The following is a 14157-nucleotide window of genomic DNA, read 5'->3' on the forward strand; positions in this document are numbered from 1 at the left end:
CCTCAACTCCGTAGCCCTCCCTACCCTCCAACGGCTCCCCTGCCCTGCCGTGTCCCCTCATTTACCCCTTGGCTCTGCCCATCCTCACTATCCACCCCCATCCAGGCAGAGCCAGCCAAATGATTGCAAAAGGGCTGAGCCAGCGGGAGAGGCCCTCACATGACAGCTGTTCCTGCTGCGGAGGGGAGGGGGCAGCTGGAAGTAGAGGGAGGCACATTCCATGGGAGATCTGATCAGAAATAGCCCCAAACCCTTAATGACCATCCAGCTCCGGCTCAGCGCAAGGCCTGCCCATCGTGTAAAACCAAGTAAGGTCAACAGGCTCCCTTGGGAATCCTGAGGAAATCAGCAAAACAAAAGGGGGCGGCTACATGAGGGGAGGGGGCTACAAGAATGAAAAAAATCCAGGAACATGTAGAGATCCAGGGTCACCAAGGATACCTTTGCCACTGAACCAGCCCCACCTGCCCAAGGCATTCTCTCTCTTACAAGAGATTCAAATGAATACAGGGCTACTCCCCAGCAACCGCCATTATCCCCCCACTCCACCCACCCCTTGCGTGCTGAGGCACTGGGACACCCCAGTCATTCCACTGGAGTAAAACAACAGCCTCCTTGGGGAGCCATGCCAGCCTGATTAGAGCAAACAGACAAGAGCAGGTGGCATAGTTTCTCTAACCTTTCTGGAGCGCCAATATTTTAGCTCCATAGCATTAGGGGAAGAATAAATAAGGTGGGTGCCCCAGAATTACATTAAAACATACAGAGAGGGGACTTGCCTGCTGGCACAGTGGTTAAGAATCCGCCTGCCAATGCAGGGGACACAGGTTCCAGCCCTGGTCCGGGAAGATCCCACATGCCGCGGAGCAACTAAGCCTGTGCGCCACAACTCCTGAGCCTGCGCTCTAGAGCCCACGCGCCACAGCTACTGAAGCCCACACACCTAGGGCCCGTGCTTCGCAACAAGAGAAGCCACCGCAATGAGAGGCACGCGCACCACAACGAAGAGTAGCCCCCCTCGCCGCAACTAGAGTAAGCCTGCGCACAGCAGCGAAGACCCAACGCAGCCAAAAATAAATAAATTTATTTTAAAAAACCCAAAACCAAAAAACATAGAGGACCAAAGCAAGTTGGAGAAGTTACAGTGACCTGCAGGTACCACTGATGGGCTGAGCCGGGGAAGCCAGTCACCCAGGAACACCCATCTGATGTGTGGAGGGAAAGTTCGGGTTCTGAAGACATGCCATGAAAGGTTGCCATGAAAACCACGGTATTAATTTCAGAAATGACTGGGTGGAGTCTTCAAAGCACTTCATTCCTCTCCCTTCAACATTCTAGACCCTTCCCCCACCCTTCAAAAGGGGAAGTGGCACATTTGGGGCATGTGGGCAGCTGGTGGGCTGGATGGGTCTGACCCAGTGTGAGCAGCAGCTGTCCAGCTCCAACCAGGACGTGAAGAAAAGACAACCTAGGTCTTTCTTGGAAGAACTTTAAAGGCTTTTGACTTTTTAATAAGTGACTTAAGCAGAAACGCCAACAAAGCTAAAATAAACAGCCGCTTATAACCAGTATCTACTGGTTTATCTACGAGCTAAACCAAGTGTCGGCCTCCCATTCACACTCCAGCCTCTGTGAAGATTGTATCTGCAGTCAAACGCACGTCTGAGCCCCGGCCCCCTCTCCAGTTTCTCACCCTCCCCTTCTGGAGGCTCTGAGATTTTGCTCCGTTAAGTGGGTGAAATAGCCTCCTCCTTCCCGCATCCTATCCCATTTCTCCAAGATCCTGCCCTGTCCTCAGCTCTCCACCCACTCGCAGCAGCCCCTTTCCTTTCCGCCCCGCGACCCCAGCCCCTGCCGGGCCTGAGCAGCACCGTGGGCGCGGGGACGCCAGCTGCTGCGTGAGCCTCCCCGGCACGTCTAGAAAACGACCCCTCCACGGGGGACGTCCCCACGGCGCAGGCTCTCACTGGCTGCGGCGAGCGAGCCGGGCGGGGCCGAGAGCGCCCCCACCCCGCACTGGGAGGAGCGGGGGGCGGGGCTCTAGCTAGCGGCGCGGAGGGCGGGGCGGGCGCCCGGTCGGATCCTGGAGAGATCCCGAGTCCTCAGGCGGTGCGATGGTGACTCAGGGCTCCCCGGGGCAGGGCGGGGACCGACCCAACTACAGCTGTACTCCCCCTTCCCCCGCCCCACATCTGCCCTAGAAACTCCTGATGTTAATCTCTTTCTTGCCCACCCCGGCAGGGTAGAGGCCCTCCCTTCTCACACCGCCCCCCACCCTTTGGATGCCAACAGCAAATCTTCCTGAGGCCACAACCCCCTCTCCTCTGGGCCTCCCACCCAACCTCCTGCTTGTAGGTCCTGGCCCTCCCCCAAGCGCAGGCCTGGCCTCAACCAACCTGGCCACACTCCTCGGCACCAAACCGCCAGAGCTAGAGGCACAAGAAGCAGGACGTGTGGATGAGTCACTCTTCCTGCAGTCTCAGAGGGAGGCTAGGAGGCGGTCCAGCCCCCCCAGGCCAGAACCGCCCCCCCACGCACGTGGGCTGCCAGGCCCGCCGCTGCCCAAGCCGCCCCCTTTTCCCCGGGCCTCTCAGGCCTAACCCCGCAAACCTACTTGCACAGCTCAGTCTCTCCTGCCTCCATCTTCAGGTCCTGGGAAGATTAATGATACCAGGAAGGTCGTGAAAATTACACAAGCCAAGGAGCAGAGGGTGTGGAGGGAAATGGAATCCGGGAGGGGAGTCTGACCGGTTCTGTGAGGCCCAGGCAACCAGCGAAGGGCACACCCTGGCCAGCACCTAGCACTTTTAGCTCTTATCCTAGAGGAGCCCAGAATGCGCAGAAGCAAGACAGGTGGCAAGTCTGGAACCAACTCAGAACTACCAAGGAGCAAATTCTGAGCAAGAATCAACCCATCCTCACCCAACTGGATTCCAAATCACCACTCTCCCCTTGCCCATTTGTTCACAGAACCCCAACTGCAGTTAAGGTACCAGCGAGATTACAGTCCTACTCCCTCAAAAGCTAGCAGCCCCCACCTATACTGGGAAAGATCACCTTCTTCCCCTCCCAAGCCAAGACCCCCTGCCCTTGCTTTGTGCTTGGACTTCAGGGATGGCAAAAAATAACCACTCAGAAAACCACAACCTGGAGACCAAAGCCTCAAAATGTGAATCAAACCAGGTTTCCAACTTCATCTGAGCTGTTAAATTTACAGGGAGATCCTTAATGCTCTTCAGAAGACACAGAAAAGACATCAGAGTAGGGGCAAGTTCTCTCTGAAAAGGGCATAATAAAAAATTAAGCTCAAAGGAGAAAAAATAGCAACCACTGATCTGAGCAGGGTTGTTAAAAGACATTTATGACTGCTCTACATTGCAGGAAGCGCTAGGGCGTGTTTAGGGTACAGGCTCCAGTGACACCCACTGGGTTCAAAATCCTGTCTCCACCACCTAAGGTGTGTGATCACAGGCAAGTTGCTTAAATCTCTGAACCCCACTTCCTTGTTGGAAAGTAGGGATACCCCAGAGATGATCCACAGCCAGGTTAGGGGGCCACAGGCCAGTATCTGTTCCAAGGAGTCTCTTCTCGCTGTTTGTCTGAAGTGTTGAAACTATGACTCTTGGATACGGCTGCCGCCCCACCTCACAGGGCAGCTGCGGGAAGCAGTGTTAAGTCGCTCTGCATGCTGTGCTCTCACCCCATCGGCAGGTATTCTCCCCCTTCACGCGGGAAGGTCTGGAGTTAGGTAGTTACAAAGCCCCGTGTCACCACCTCCTAACTACATCCAATCTCTCCCTGCTAGGCTAGAAGATGGTCATCACAGGAGAGGCAAGGCAATTAAAAAAAAAAAAATCAAAACTGAGGAGAGGCCTCTCTTTCTGCTCTTCTGAAGACTTCTCTCCTACACAGGGAGGTCCTGCAGGTATAGACAACGCCCTGCTTCAACATATCTACTCCCCTTTGAAGAAGCCATCACCCACAAAGGAGGCAGGGCAGGAAAGGATTCAATGTTCAGTTTCCTTTAATGACCCCCATTCTCCCTGAAGGGCAGGTGCAGGCAGCTAGGCGATGGCAAGAGACGTTCACTTGAAGATCTTGCCCTGATTGAAGGCTTTGCCCACATGCTGGAAGGCCCCATCCCAGGAAAAGTATTCTCGGACCAGCGTCTGGGTCTCCTCGCTGCTGGGATCCAGTTTCCGCCACGCGTACGACTCATAGTCCACCTGCCAGTCTGGACTCAGCTGGGGAGAAAAGCCAGGTAGAAGCGTGCGGTCAGGTTACTGGCCGCTGTCCCACACATGGTACTTCCAGCTCAGACACCCGTCATCAGACCCCAGGACTCCTGTGAACACGACAGCTCCTTCATGGACACATTCCCTGAACTCTCTGGAATGCCCACCGGGAGTGCACTTCCCAAATCCTCGCCGCACCCTAAAGAGACAGACCCCTCCCCTGCACCTTCCTCACCGGAAAGGCAAGCTCCTGGCCTCGGAAGACCCAGACTCCAGAAATGGAGCTGCTATTGTTGGTTCCAAACAGAATGACACTGGCAAAGGCATTCTTCCTCAGTTTGTCCAATCGCTGGAACATTCCTGAAGGGCAAGAAGAACATTCAGCCTTTGAAATCATGTCACCCACTACCTTGTCTCCTCCCTTCCCCTTCCCAGAGCCCCCCTCTGCTCACCGGTGATGAGGTTGCAGCTCATGAAGGTCTGGGTGAGCTCTTCAGGGAAGCGGTAGTCAGAGTACCACAGGGACCAGCCATCTTTATCAAAGTGCTCCCAAAAGTACGGCAGCGCCACGGAGAGTGTGTCCTCGTTGGAGTACTTGCGCTTAAATTCATCCAACACAAAGGTACTGAATGAAGGAAAAAAAGCAAGGAGATCAAGGTGGAGAAGGTCCTACTGTGGCAGCGGCAACGTTGCCTTGCTAAGAGAAGCTAAGGGTGTTTCCACTCAAATTTACTGCTTTAAAGGTAGAGTCTCTGGATTGGCAGATGTGTATCACCTTCCAAGGGAGGAGAGCTGGGGGGTATGAGAGGCGCCCAGGGCATTCCCTTATCCCCCCACCCCCAGCCTAAATATGCTAGGCACGTGGAGGGTGGGGCCCAGGATCTGCCCCAAGAAAGGCATGGCGAGCTGCTGCCCCCTGGTGGAGACTCACAGCGAGGACTCCTTTTTTTTTTTTCCTGGCCGGCCCCTCCCCGGGCTCTTTTCCATGAGTCACACTCAGTTCCTGACTCACCCAAGTCACCGCCCCCACCCCTCCCCATCACACAGGCCTCTTCGGGTTACACACACTATAATATGACAACAATGTAAGTGAATGTTTGCAAAGGGCCTCCACCCCAAATCCTACACCCGTGTCCTTTAGTTACTCTGCCCAGAAACAAGTTCAAGTGATCTTTGAAGCAATCTGGCACACTGAGCCAAGGATGCCAGCATCAGAATAGGAGAGGTGCCTCCCCCCATGGTAGGGCTTCTTTTTTTTTTTCTTTCCTTCCAATTATAAAAACACATACTGACTGAAGAAAAACACTCACTATGACAGCAAAGAAGGTAACTAATATTTTAATGTATTTCCCACTGGCAATTTTCCAAAGATGATGCATGTAATTCTGTGCCTTACACAATTTGCTCACTTACTACTGCCTGGCTATCGAGAATGTTTTGCAGATGTTTTAATGGCTAAATAATCTTCTGCATGAATGTGCCATAAATCTATTAAACCCCCTTATACTGAATGTTTAATTGGTTCAATTATTCATTAGTATATAATTAATGTCAACAAACCCTAGAGTCAGAGAATGTTACCATCTCACTGCTGCAATGTAGCAAAGCAGAGAATCAATCTGTCCTTTAACCCGAGGTCCTAGGTTCCTTCCCAAATGCACATCAGAGACCTCATCTGAGATGCTTTACTTCCTCAACCACGCAAAAAGTAGGGCTGGGGAGTTTTTCTTCACTCTCTCCTGAGCTGTTATTATTTATGACCATGTGTCCATTTTTCTCCCAAAACTGACCACAGTTGGGAGATTGGGATTGATATATGTATAAAAGGGATAATAAGAACCTGCTGTATAAAAATAAAATAAAATTCAAAAAACAAACAAACAAACAAAAAAAAACAACTGACCACAGGCTCTTAACAGTTCCCAAAACAAGTTTAGCTGGAAGGCCTTAAAAGGACTAAAATTAACTCTGGACAAATGAGTCTTGTCTTTGAAGACATCACCTTTGAGTCATTAAGAATCCTGGGGAAAATCATCTTGGCAGCCCAGGAGTGCACCATGGTAATGCAACAAATAAGTACTAATAAGCATTCCCAAATGATACCAAAAAAAAAAAAGTGCTGGGGCTTCCCTGGTGGCACAGTGGTTAAAAATCCGCCTGCCAGTGAACTTCTGTAGTGTTGGAAATGTTTTAAAATTGATTTTTTGTGGTGACACAGATCTATAAATTTAGTTAAAGGCATTGACCTATGTAATTATAATGACTGAATTTTATATGGAAAATTATACTTCATAATGGAAATTATACTTCAATAAAACTGTTAAAAAAAAAGAATCCACCTGCCAATGCAGGGGTCACGGGTTCAAGCCCTGGTCCGGGAAGATCCCACATGCCGCGGAACAACTAAGCCCGTGCGCCACAACTACTGAGCCTGTGTGCCACAACTACTGAAGCCCGCCCGCCTAGAGCCCATGCTCCGCAACTAGAGAAGCCACCGCAATGAGAAGCCCGCGCACCGCAACGAAGAGTAGCCCCCGCTTGCTGCAACTAAAGAAAGCCCGTGCGCAGCAACGAAGACCCAATGCGGCAAAAAAAAAAAAAAAAAAAAAAAAAAGAAAGAAAAAATTTATTTTTTAAAAAATGCTAAGTTTATTAAAGATTTTAAGTTTACTGCCTGATTTATTTTATGCCCAGTGTACAGACCCAATATATGTGAATATCTCTAGCTATTAGCAGTACCTGTGTTACGAGGGCATACCTAATTTGGGTTGGTTATCATAGCTTACTTACAGATACCAAAAATCCTGCTCACTCTTGACCTGCCCCTGTGCTAGATTCAAGGTAATCACTTTGGTTCAGAAAGAAATATATCCTTAAAAAGCAGCTGCGTTAGGAGCCTTCTTGTATGAAGTGCCTGGGAGTAAGAGCTCTCAGCTACACCCCAAGTTGCTCCCCAAATGGGGAAGCAGCGGTTCCTAACGGCAACCATCCAGTACTATGTCGCTTACAACCCCACATACTTCTTATGCCTACCACCAGTGTGTGCTCCTTCATCCCATACACAAACCACTACCAAATGGGGAGGTCAAACACTGTTGCACCCCAACAAACCAACTAGTGAAAGGATAGATGGCTTTAGGAAAAGCAGAATGGGCAAGAAAAACAGAAAAGAGAACTAAGTGACGTGACCATGGAAAAGACATTTCTCATATTGCTTGAAATTCGAATAAGGTGACCCGGAGCAGTGACTGAAGAAAGATTTGATGGTAAACAACTGGGCAAGTACTGGCTGTCCCACTTTTTTCACACTAAAAACCCCCCCTTTACTGTATTTTTCTTCCAAGAACCCCTATGGTGACTGAGAAGAGGACACAGACGACCACCTCATTTACTTCCTTCTCCTTGCGGGGTTTAACTCCCCCACGCTGGGAAACAATAAACGAGACAGGCACTACGTAGCCATGGTCACCATCCTTTCTCTTAAAGCGAGCAATTTTTATATAGGCTGATGCATCAAAACAGCAAAAAGACCATCAAAGGATACTGACATGGTGTCTGCTGCCTCAGCAAAGCCAGCAGAGCAGAGCAGGTGGAGGCTCTCTGCATTTTCTTCCTTCCTGCACCCCTCAGTGTTATTAGTTCCGAGCCTTCTCAATCTCAAATCCTAACGCGCGCACGCAAGACCAATCAATTCACCTCCACACCGAATTCTGGGCCCTGGGCCCATCTGCTTTCCTTGCTAGAAAGGCAGTTCTGATACCCTCAAATACCAGATGCATTAGGAACTTTTCTACTTTCAAAAGTCACCCAACTCTTGATGGTAAAGTCAGGAAGCTGCTGTATTTGCAACTAAACTATATCTTTCAATTTTGTATGGACAACCTAAAGTCCTAGGCCCTAGCAGTATGAGGGGGATGCACACAGGGGAGCACAGGCCTTCCTGGGTCCCATGCCCTCTACCCTCCAACATCCGTACCTCTTGGGCAGGTGAGCAAAGGGGTCCTTGGCCTTCGGCTCCGCAGCCAGCGCCTGCTCACATTCGTCCAGCTCCTCCTCAGGAGCAGGGGCAGCTGCCTTCTTCTCCTCTTTCCGCTCGGCCTGGGGCTTCTGCTTCTCTTCTCGAGAAGCTTTCTCTTTCCGTGGGGTGTCCTTTTTAGGCTGGCTCTCTGCAAACTTTTTAGCTGGTGCAAAGGGAAGGAGAAAAGTCAACGTCTGCCCTCTTTCCACAACCCTCCCAAGCCAGGCACAAGCAAAGTAATGGAGGAAAACTGCTGGGTGGGACAACTAAGGGATCTAGACGCTACACTGCCTGCCACCAGTTCACAGTACATCCTTGAGCAAGAATGCAACCCTCAGCAACAAATACATGTGCATCATGATTCTACATACTAACACAAATGAGTGGGAGCATGTGTGTGTATAAGACAAGTATCACAAAACGCTAGCTGCTACGTGCGATGCCCTACGTTCTGTGGGTCCGCATAACCCAAAAGCTAGACGGGAAATCAAGGGGTTAAGACTGAGCAAACCAGTCCCCTGACCCTGCCTGCATGCTCCCCTACCTGCTCAGACTTACCATCAAATTGGGCCATTTTCTCACAGAGTTTCACCTCCCCCAAGACCGCCCGGAACTGGGGCTGGTTAATGCAGGTGAGGAACCAGCGGTTTGTATTAGTGAAGGCCTGGCGGAAAGAAGGCTCCAGAACCTGCCAGGATGCAAGAGTGGACATAAAGTCAGTGGAGGGAAAAATGCTGACGAGTTTCCAGTCAGAGCCCCTTGTTTCTTTCTACACCAAAGCTCCAACTTCCTTTCAGCCCCCAGAACACCAGCTTTCCCTGGAGGGCCACTGCCCACTTACCTTACTAATCTTCTCTCCTGCAGTCCAATCCAATTTAATGGATGCTTGGTCCCACCCGCTATTCACTATGAATCTACCTGGTAGGAATATTTATATTGTGCCTTACTCCTTTTACAAAGCCATTTCATACCTATAATTTCACGTGTCAATAAAACTTAAAAGGTTGGGACCAACAGAGAGCTACGAACTACTCACTTTGCCAAACAAATAATGAAAACTATCTATATGAACTATGTGATACGTGAGAGATATATACATGCATCATCAAACTTCAGAAAGTAAATATTCAACAGCAAAACAGTTTATTTCAGAATAAGAGTGCTTCAACTTAGCTTCATGAAAAATTCATCTACCATTTTTTCAGTTTGCCAAGATCAGAGGGAAAATAATCCTGTCAAGGATACATCACAGTCAGTTCTGTAGTGCTGGTTCTGCAGTACGTGGGTTCAAATCCTACTCCACAACTTCCGGGCTACATCTCTTTCACCCACACAACAAGCAAAGACTCACTAAGATTGTCCTTGTTACGCCCTGGCACAGGCTCTGACACAAAGTAGGTGCTTTTTTCTTTGCTGTTATCACATTACTATTCTGGTCCAGCATCAGTCCAAGAGCTGCTGTTTAGGAACCAGCAATATGCCATCTTTAACCCAATAACCTCAACAGTGATTATTACTACCTTGGTTTTATAGCTTCCACAGGGGAAAAAAAGAGGACTAAATGAATCCACATACACCCTCCCCCCAACAACCAGTAAGTACTGAAGCCAAGAACTGATCCTAGTTTTGCCTCCAAAGATCTTGATGCTGAAGCTATCACCTCTACCTCTGTCTTCACAACTAAGCACAACCGGGCAACTTGAGAAACATGGGAACAAACTAAACATATTAGCTGGCAAACAGAAATTAAGGGCAACAGAACAGGACCAAACTTCTCAGAAGGAGGGAAAGCAGTCATGGTGTAAGAAGACAGGGTAGAGGGTCTGTGGAAAAAGAGAATCAGGCACTTTCTTGACATAAGAGAAGCCATTTTTGGCCTAAGCCATTTTGTGATCTGAACCTGGCTGTAATACTTGTCCTTAAACAGGTCTTTGTAATTAATGATCTTAAGGGAACAAAAGAATGCAGAAAACTGGGAATTCCCTGGCGGTCGGGTGGTTAGGACTCCGCGCTTCCACTGCAGGGGGCACGGGTTCGATCCCTAGTCGGGGAACTAAGATCCTGCATGCTGCATGGCGTAGCAAAAAAAAAAAAAACAACACAAAAATGCAAAAACAACTATTATCAGGCAAGAGAAGTAACAGCAGCAAAGACAGTGTATCAGTAGTAAAGACTCCCAGTTGTTTCAGTAGTAAAGATTAGCCTGAAGCCCTCAACCACCAGATCAACTGGAACCTAAGGGATGAGGATGACATTTTCTGACCCTCATGACTTCCATCAGCTAAAGCTCAGACTCTGTCAACCACCCAAGGCCCATCATGAGTATGCATGTACCCTTAGCTTAAAACTTCCCCAGTTTTGCTGTTGAGAAAGATCCCTGGTGTTTTCCTTACTTGTTGAAAGTAATAAATCCTCCCTTATCCTCATCTTTTGCTTGGTTGGGTCTTTTGGCTCAATGCCCAACAAGAGGCAAGCCCAGTTTTCCAGTAACAGTGGTACTCAGTCCTGCAATTCCTAAAGACTAGCTGTTGCCTCAGACTCTCTCACATCAGCAGGATACTGATAACCTGGCAGACCTGTCACTCTGTTGCTAATCCCCACCTACCCTCTGTCAACCCAGATTCTTTATAAACTTCACCTGTTTATAAAGCCACAACAGGGTGCAGACAACTGTGATGTCAGCCAGCGTCACACGTTCGCCCACCAGAAAAGTCCTGGTCTTCAAGTGAGCATCCAGCAGCCCCAGAATTCGCCTCACCTCCTCCTTTGCATTCTCTGTGGCCTATTGATTTAAAATGATCAGACTTGGCAGTGGGTACCAACCCTTGTCCCTGCCCTTCTCCCCCAATAATAGAACTAAGGTAGCTATTCCACTGCGTCCTGGCTCCTTCTGAACGTATCGCAAATGAAGCTCTCAATGTTAAATTTCTTCATGGCGCAGTCTGGCTTCATTTCCCACTGTATTGATCGTAAGCATATATCTTTGAATTTTAGAAGGAACCTTAGAGGTCATCTGGTCTAACCACTCCCTTACCATTTGATACAACCTTTCTAGAGCAGAGGTCTCTCGTCTGGCCACTCAGACCTCCCACCTCCACTGGGTCTCTCTGACAAAGAATCCAGATACCATCAACAGCCCAGCGCTCCAAACTGAAAGCTCAAAGACTAGGTATTTATTAGCCACATATTCTTGGCATCACCCTTCCTCAACCTTTCTTATTTCTTCCTCCCTGATACTGAGGAGCTGACACCACCCCTGCTCTTGGTTTCTCCCCAAGTTCCAAGGCTCACCTGCTTGTTGTGGTGCATGATGCCCAAGGTGGGGAACACCCAGGTACTGGCTGGGGGAACTATGTCGCTATCAGCAAAGCTCACCCACTGCACCACCTGGGCTGCTGCTTCAGGAGTACTTCCCCGCAGCTCCTCGTTGCTCACTGCAGAGGCGGAACATAAAGGTCAGAACTTTGGGGCTGTATCAAAGCCAGTGCAGGTCCCTGAAAATTCCTCTCCTTGCCCGCTCCAGCTCCCCTCACCCTCTCCTGCACCCCATCACCTCCAGACCTTCCCATCCCTTCCCATCCCCCAGCCACTGCAGGTTACCATAGTAGGCAATGGCATTGCTCTCGAACACACAGAACCCATCGTCACCCTCAAAGGCTGGAACCTGGGGACAAAGCAGTCATAAGTAAATATACAGCAGTTTCTCACTAGTCAAGCCCAGAGACTCAAATCGTTTTGAATAAAATTTTTTATATAAGGCTGAGAACCCTTGCTGACCAAACTCCTGACACGATCCGAAACTCGAGAACCAAAATTGTATGAGTAACTTACCATCCCCTACAATCTGAACTCACATAAGAGACCTCCAAAATTTAGATATTAGATATTTGTATATAATCTCAAATAAGCAAAAGGCAAGAAAGCCGAGTCCTATATTTCTGTCTATGTTATCCCAAGTACTATAGTACTCCTCCACTGCACTTGATCTCTTCTACATGTAGCATGGTTACTCATCTATCTCTGTAAGCCTCTTGGGGCAAGAATTCTACTCATAGCAGATATTTGATCTATTTGCCCTGAAATCAGTCAAAACTGATCCTCTCTCCCACAAATACAAAGAAGCCTGTGAATTTCATAGGAAGTGACTGAACAGCTCTGTACTACTTTTAACAACAAATAAATCACAACTGTCTCAAAAAAAAAGTTTTTTTAAGTCTCTGAAACGTGAAAAAAAAAAAGTAACATGGAAAGCTCCCTTTTAAAGATGGAGGTCATCTTCCGAGTGATGGAATCTCAGTTCTCCTTGGGTTCTCAGGACCAAAGGCCCCTCTCCACTTCCCTACTCACCTTGCCAGCAGGAAATTTACGGAGAAATTCAGGGGTGCGGTTGGTTTGGCCAAAATGGAAGTGGGGTGGTGCGGAGAGCACGCGGACCTGAGCCCCGCTGTACTGAGCGGCAATGAGGGCCTTGAAGGCCCTCCAGTTTTCAGGATATGTGTACAGGGTCTGTGGGGAAAAAGCGGGGAATAAACCATTAATGACCAGAAGGGTCCCAGTCGTAAGTGTTACTCGGGAACAACTTCCCCGAGTAGTCCCAATCTGTTTCGACTCACTCTTTTACTCCCTTTGGTGAACCAAGTTAGTTCTTCAGTATCTGCAGTCCTGTGTAATCAGAGTCCTCCAAAATACGCGGACAGAACTACACACCAACGGCTAAATAAAGCTTGTTGACAGATGTGACCTTCCGTAAGGACGTCTCTGGAAGCGTTCTCTTCCCCTCAAATACATCTCTAAGAAATGCAGAACTTCTAGATCCCTCACACTCCGTCTGCCGACAAATACACACCCCTCCCTTCCCAGAGCCCTTGTTCATTCATTGATGGTCACTGAGCGCCTGCTTACTCTACTGAGCCGCTCACCCTTCAAAAGCATCACCCTTGTTTCCAAGACACACACACCAACCAAGACATTTCCAAGTCCCCCTCCCAACAGCCACGAAGAGACCGAATGCCATCTTCTCTTCCTAAGCCAACTCGGTCTCCCTGAAAAACCTTTCATTCCTTGTCACGCGTACCATCCCTCCGGTCCTGTCCCGCAGTGAGTTCCCGGGGGTTTCCTTCTCTCCTTCTCGTAACGTGGCCAGCGGGGTCCAACTGGTCAGACTCCAGCGTCCGGAGGCTCCTCTCGCTCCCAAACCTCCCCGCGGGACGACCCTTAACCGTGGCCAGCCGTACGTGCCTACAAAGACCCTCCTCTTCCCCTGTTCCTCCTGTTGCCCCACAAAACGGTCGCAAAAGTTCTGTCAACCTGCCCGGATCCCACGTCTCGAAAAGGTAACGAACCGAACTCCGTTCTCAGGTCCCAGACTGCCAGGATCTGGCATCCCTGTTCTCTTCTACCCCAGACCCTTCCACCTCTTTGGCCTCCCAGAGCCCCAGCCTCAGTTCCCCTCCGGGGCCTGGAATTCCTACTCTCCAACAGTACGGTCTCTAGACCCCGGATCAGTTCCCCACTCGGCTCCAGAAACCCTCTGACGCCGGCTGGACCCACTCCGGCAGAGGATGGCGTCGGATAGGGTGACCTGGATTGCCAGAGCCGGCAAACTTACCCCAGCCGCCATGGTGATTCCGCAGAGAAAGGGGGTGGGGCTCTCCGCGCTGCCGCAAAGTAAGCCGTCAGGGAGAGAACGGGGGGTGCGGGGGGAGGGGGAGAGCCGTGGAGAAACAGCAGCCGGAAAGCGAGGACGGCATAGAAGGCTTACGCACGACAGTTCGGTGTCCCGCGGCAGCTGAAAGGAAACAGGAGGTGGGGCCTGGGGCCTGCGCGGAAAAAGCTCGCGCCTGCGCGGTGAGGGATGGCCAATCCGAGTCCCGACATGGAGGCAGAAGGCGCGGAGGGTGGGGA

General features: G+C 49.9%; 2 protein-coding genes across 2 annotated transcripts in view; both read right to left on the minus strand.

Annotated features, from left to right (window-relative positions):
- The window catches only part of AHNAK (AHNAK nucleoprotein), a 93435-nt gene extending 90365 nt beyond the window's left edge, over positions 1-3070 (minus strand). Inside the window, exon 1 of the mRNA XM_082477868.1 lies at positions 2615-3070. The gene's annotated coding sequence lies outside the window, so the exon portion shown is untranslated. The remainder of the gene's footprint in view (positions 1-2614) is intronic.
- A 936-nt stretch (positions 3071-4006) lies between these two features.
- EEF1G (eukaryotic translation elongation factor 1 gamma) lies at positions 4007-14044 on the minus strand. Its single transcript, XM_082477932.1, has 10 exons — positions 13862-14044; positions 12601-12759; positions 11854-11917; positions 11545-11687; positions 10892-11035; positions 8812-8941; positions 8212-8416; positions 4688-4860; positions 4471-4595; positions 4007-4244 (listed from the first exon to the last, which is right to left on the minus strand). Exons 1-10 carry the CDS (start codon positions 13871-13873, stop codon positions 4086-4088), a joined length of 1314 nt encoding a protein of 437 aa, XP_082334058.1. The 5' UTR covers positions 13874-14044; the 3' UTR covers positions 4007-4085.
- Positions 14045-14157: the final 113 nt, after the last annotated feature.

The sequence above is a fragment of the Balaenoptera physalus genome (genome assembly GCF_965194825.1).
Source record: "Balaenoptera physalus genome assembly, chromosome: 10".
Taxonomy (NCBI): Eukaryota; Metazoa; Chordata; class Mammalia; order Artiodactyla; family Balaenopteridae; genus Balaenoptera; species Balaenoptera physalus.

Bases quoted from the DNA above. Each gene is read 5' to 3' on its own strand.
- EEF1G (XM_082477932.1), bottom strand. The intron at 11,918-12,600 runs GTGAGTAGGGAA...CTTTGTCCCCAG, and splicing joins GTAAATTTCCTGCTGGCAAG to GTTCCAGCCTTTGAGGGTGA. The intron at 8,942-10,891 runs GTGAAGTTTATA...GCATCCTGGCAG, and splicing joins TGTTGTGGCTTTATAAACAG to GTTCTGGAGCCTTCTTTCCG.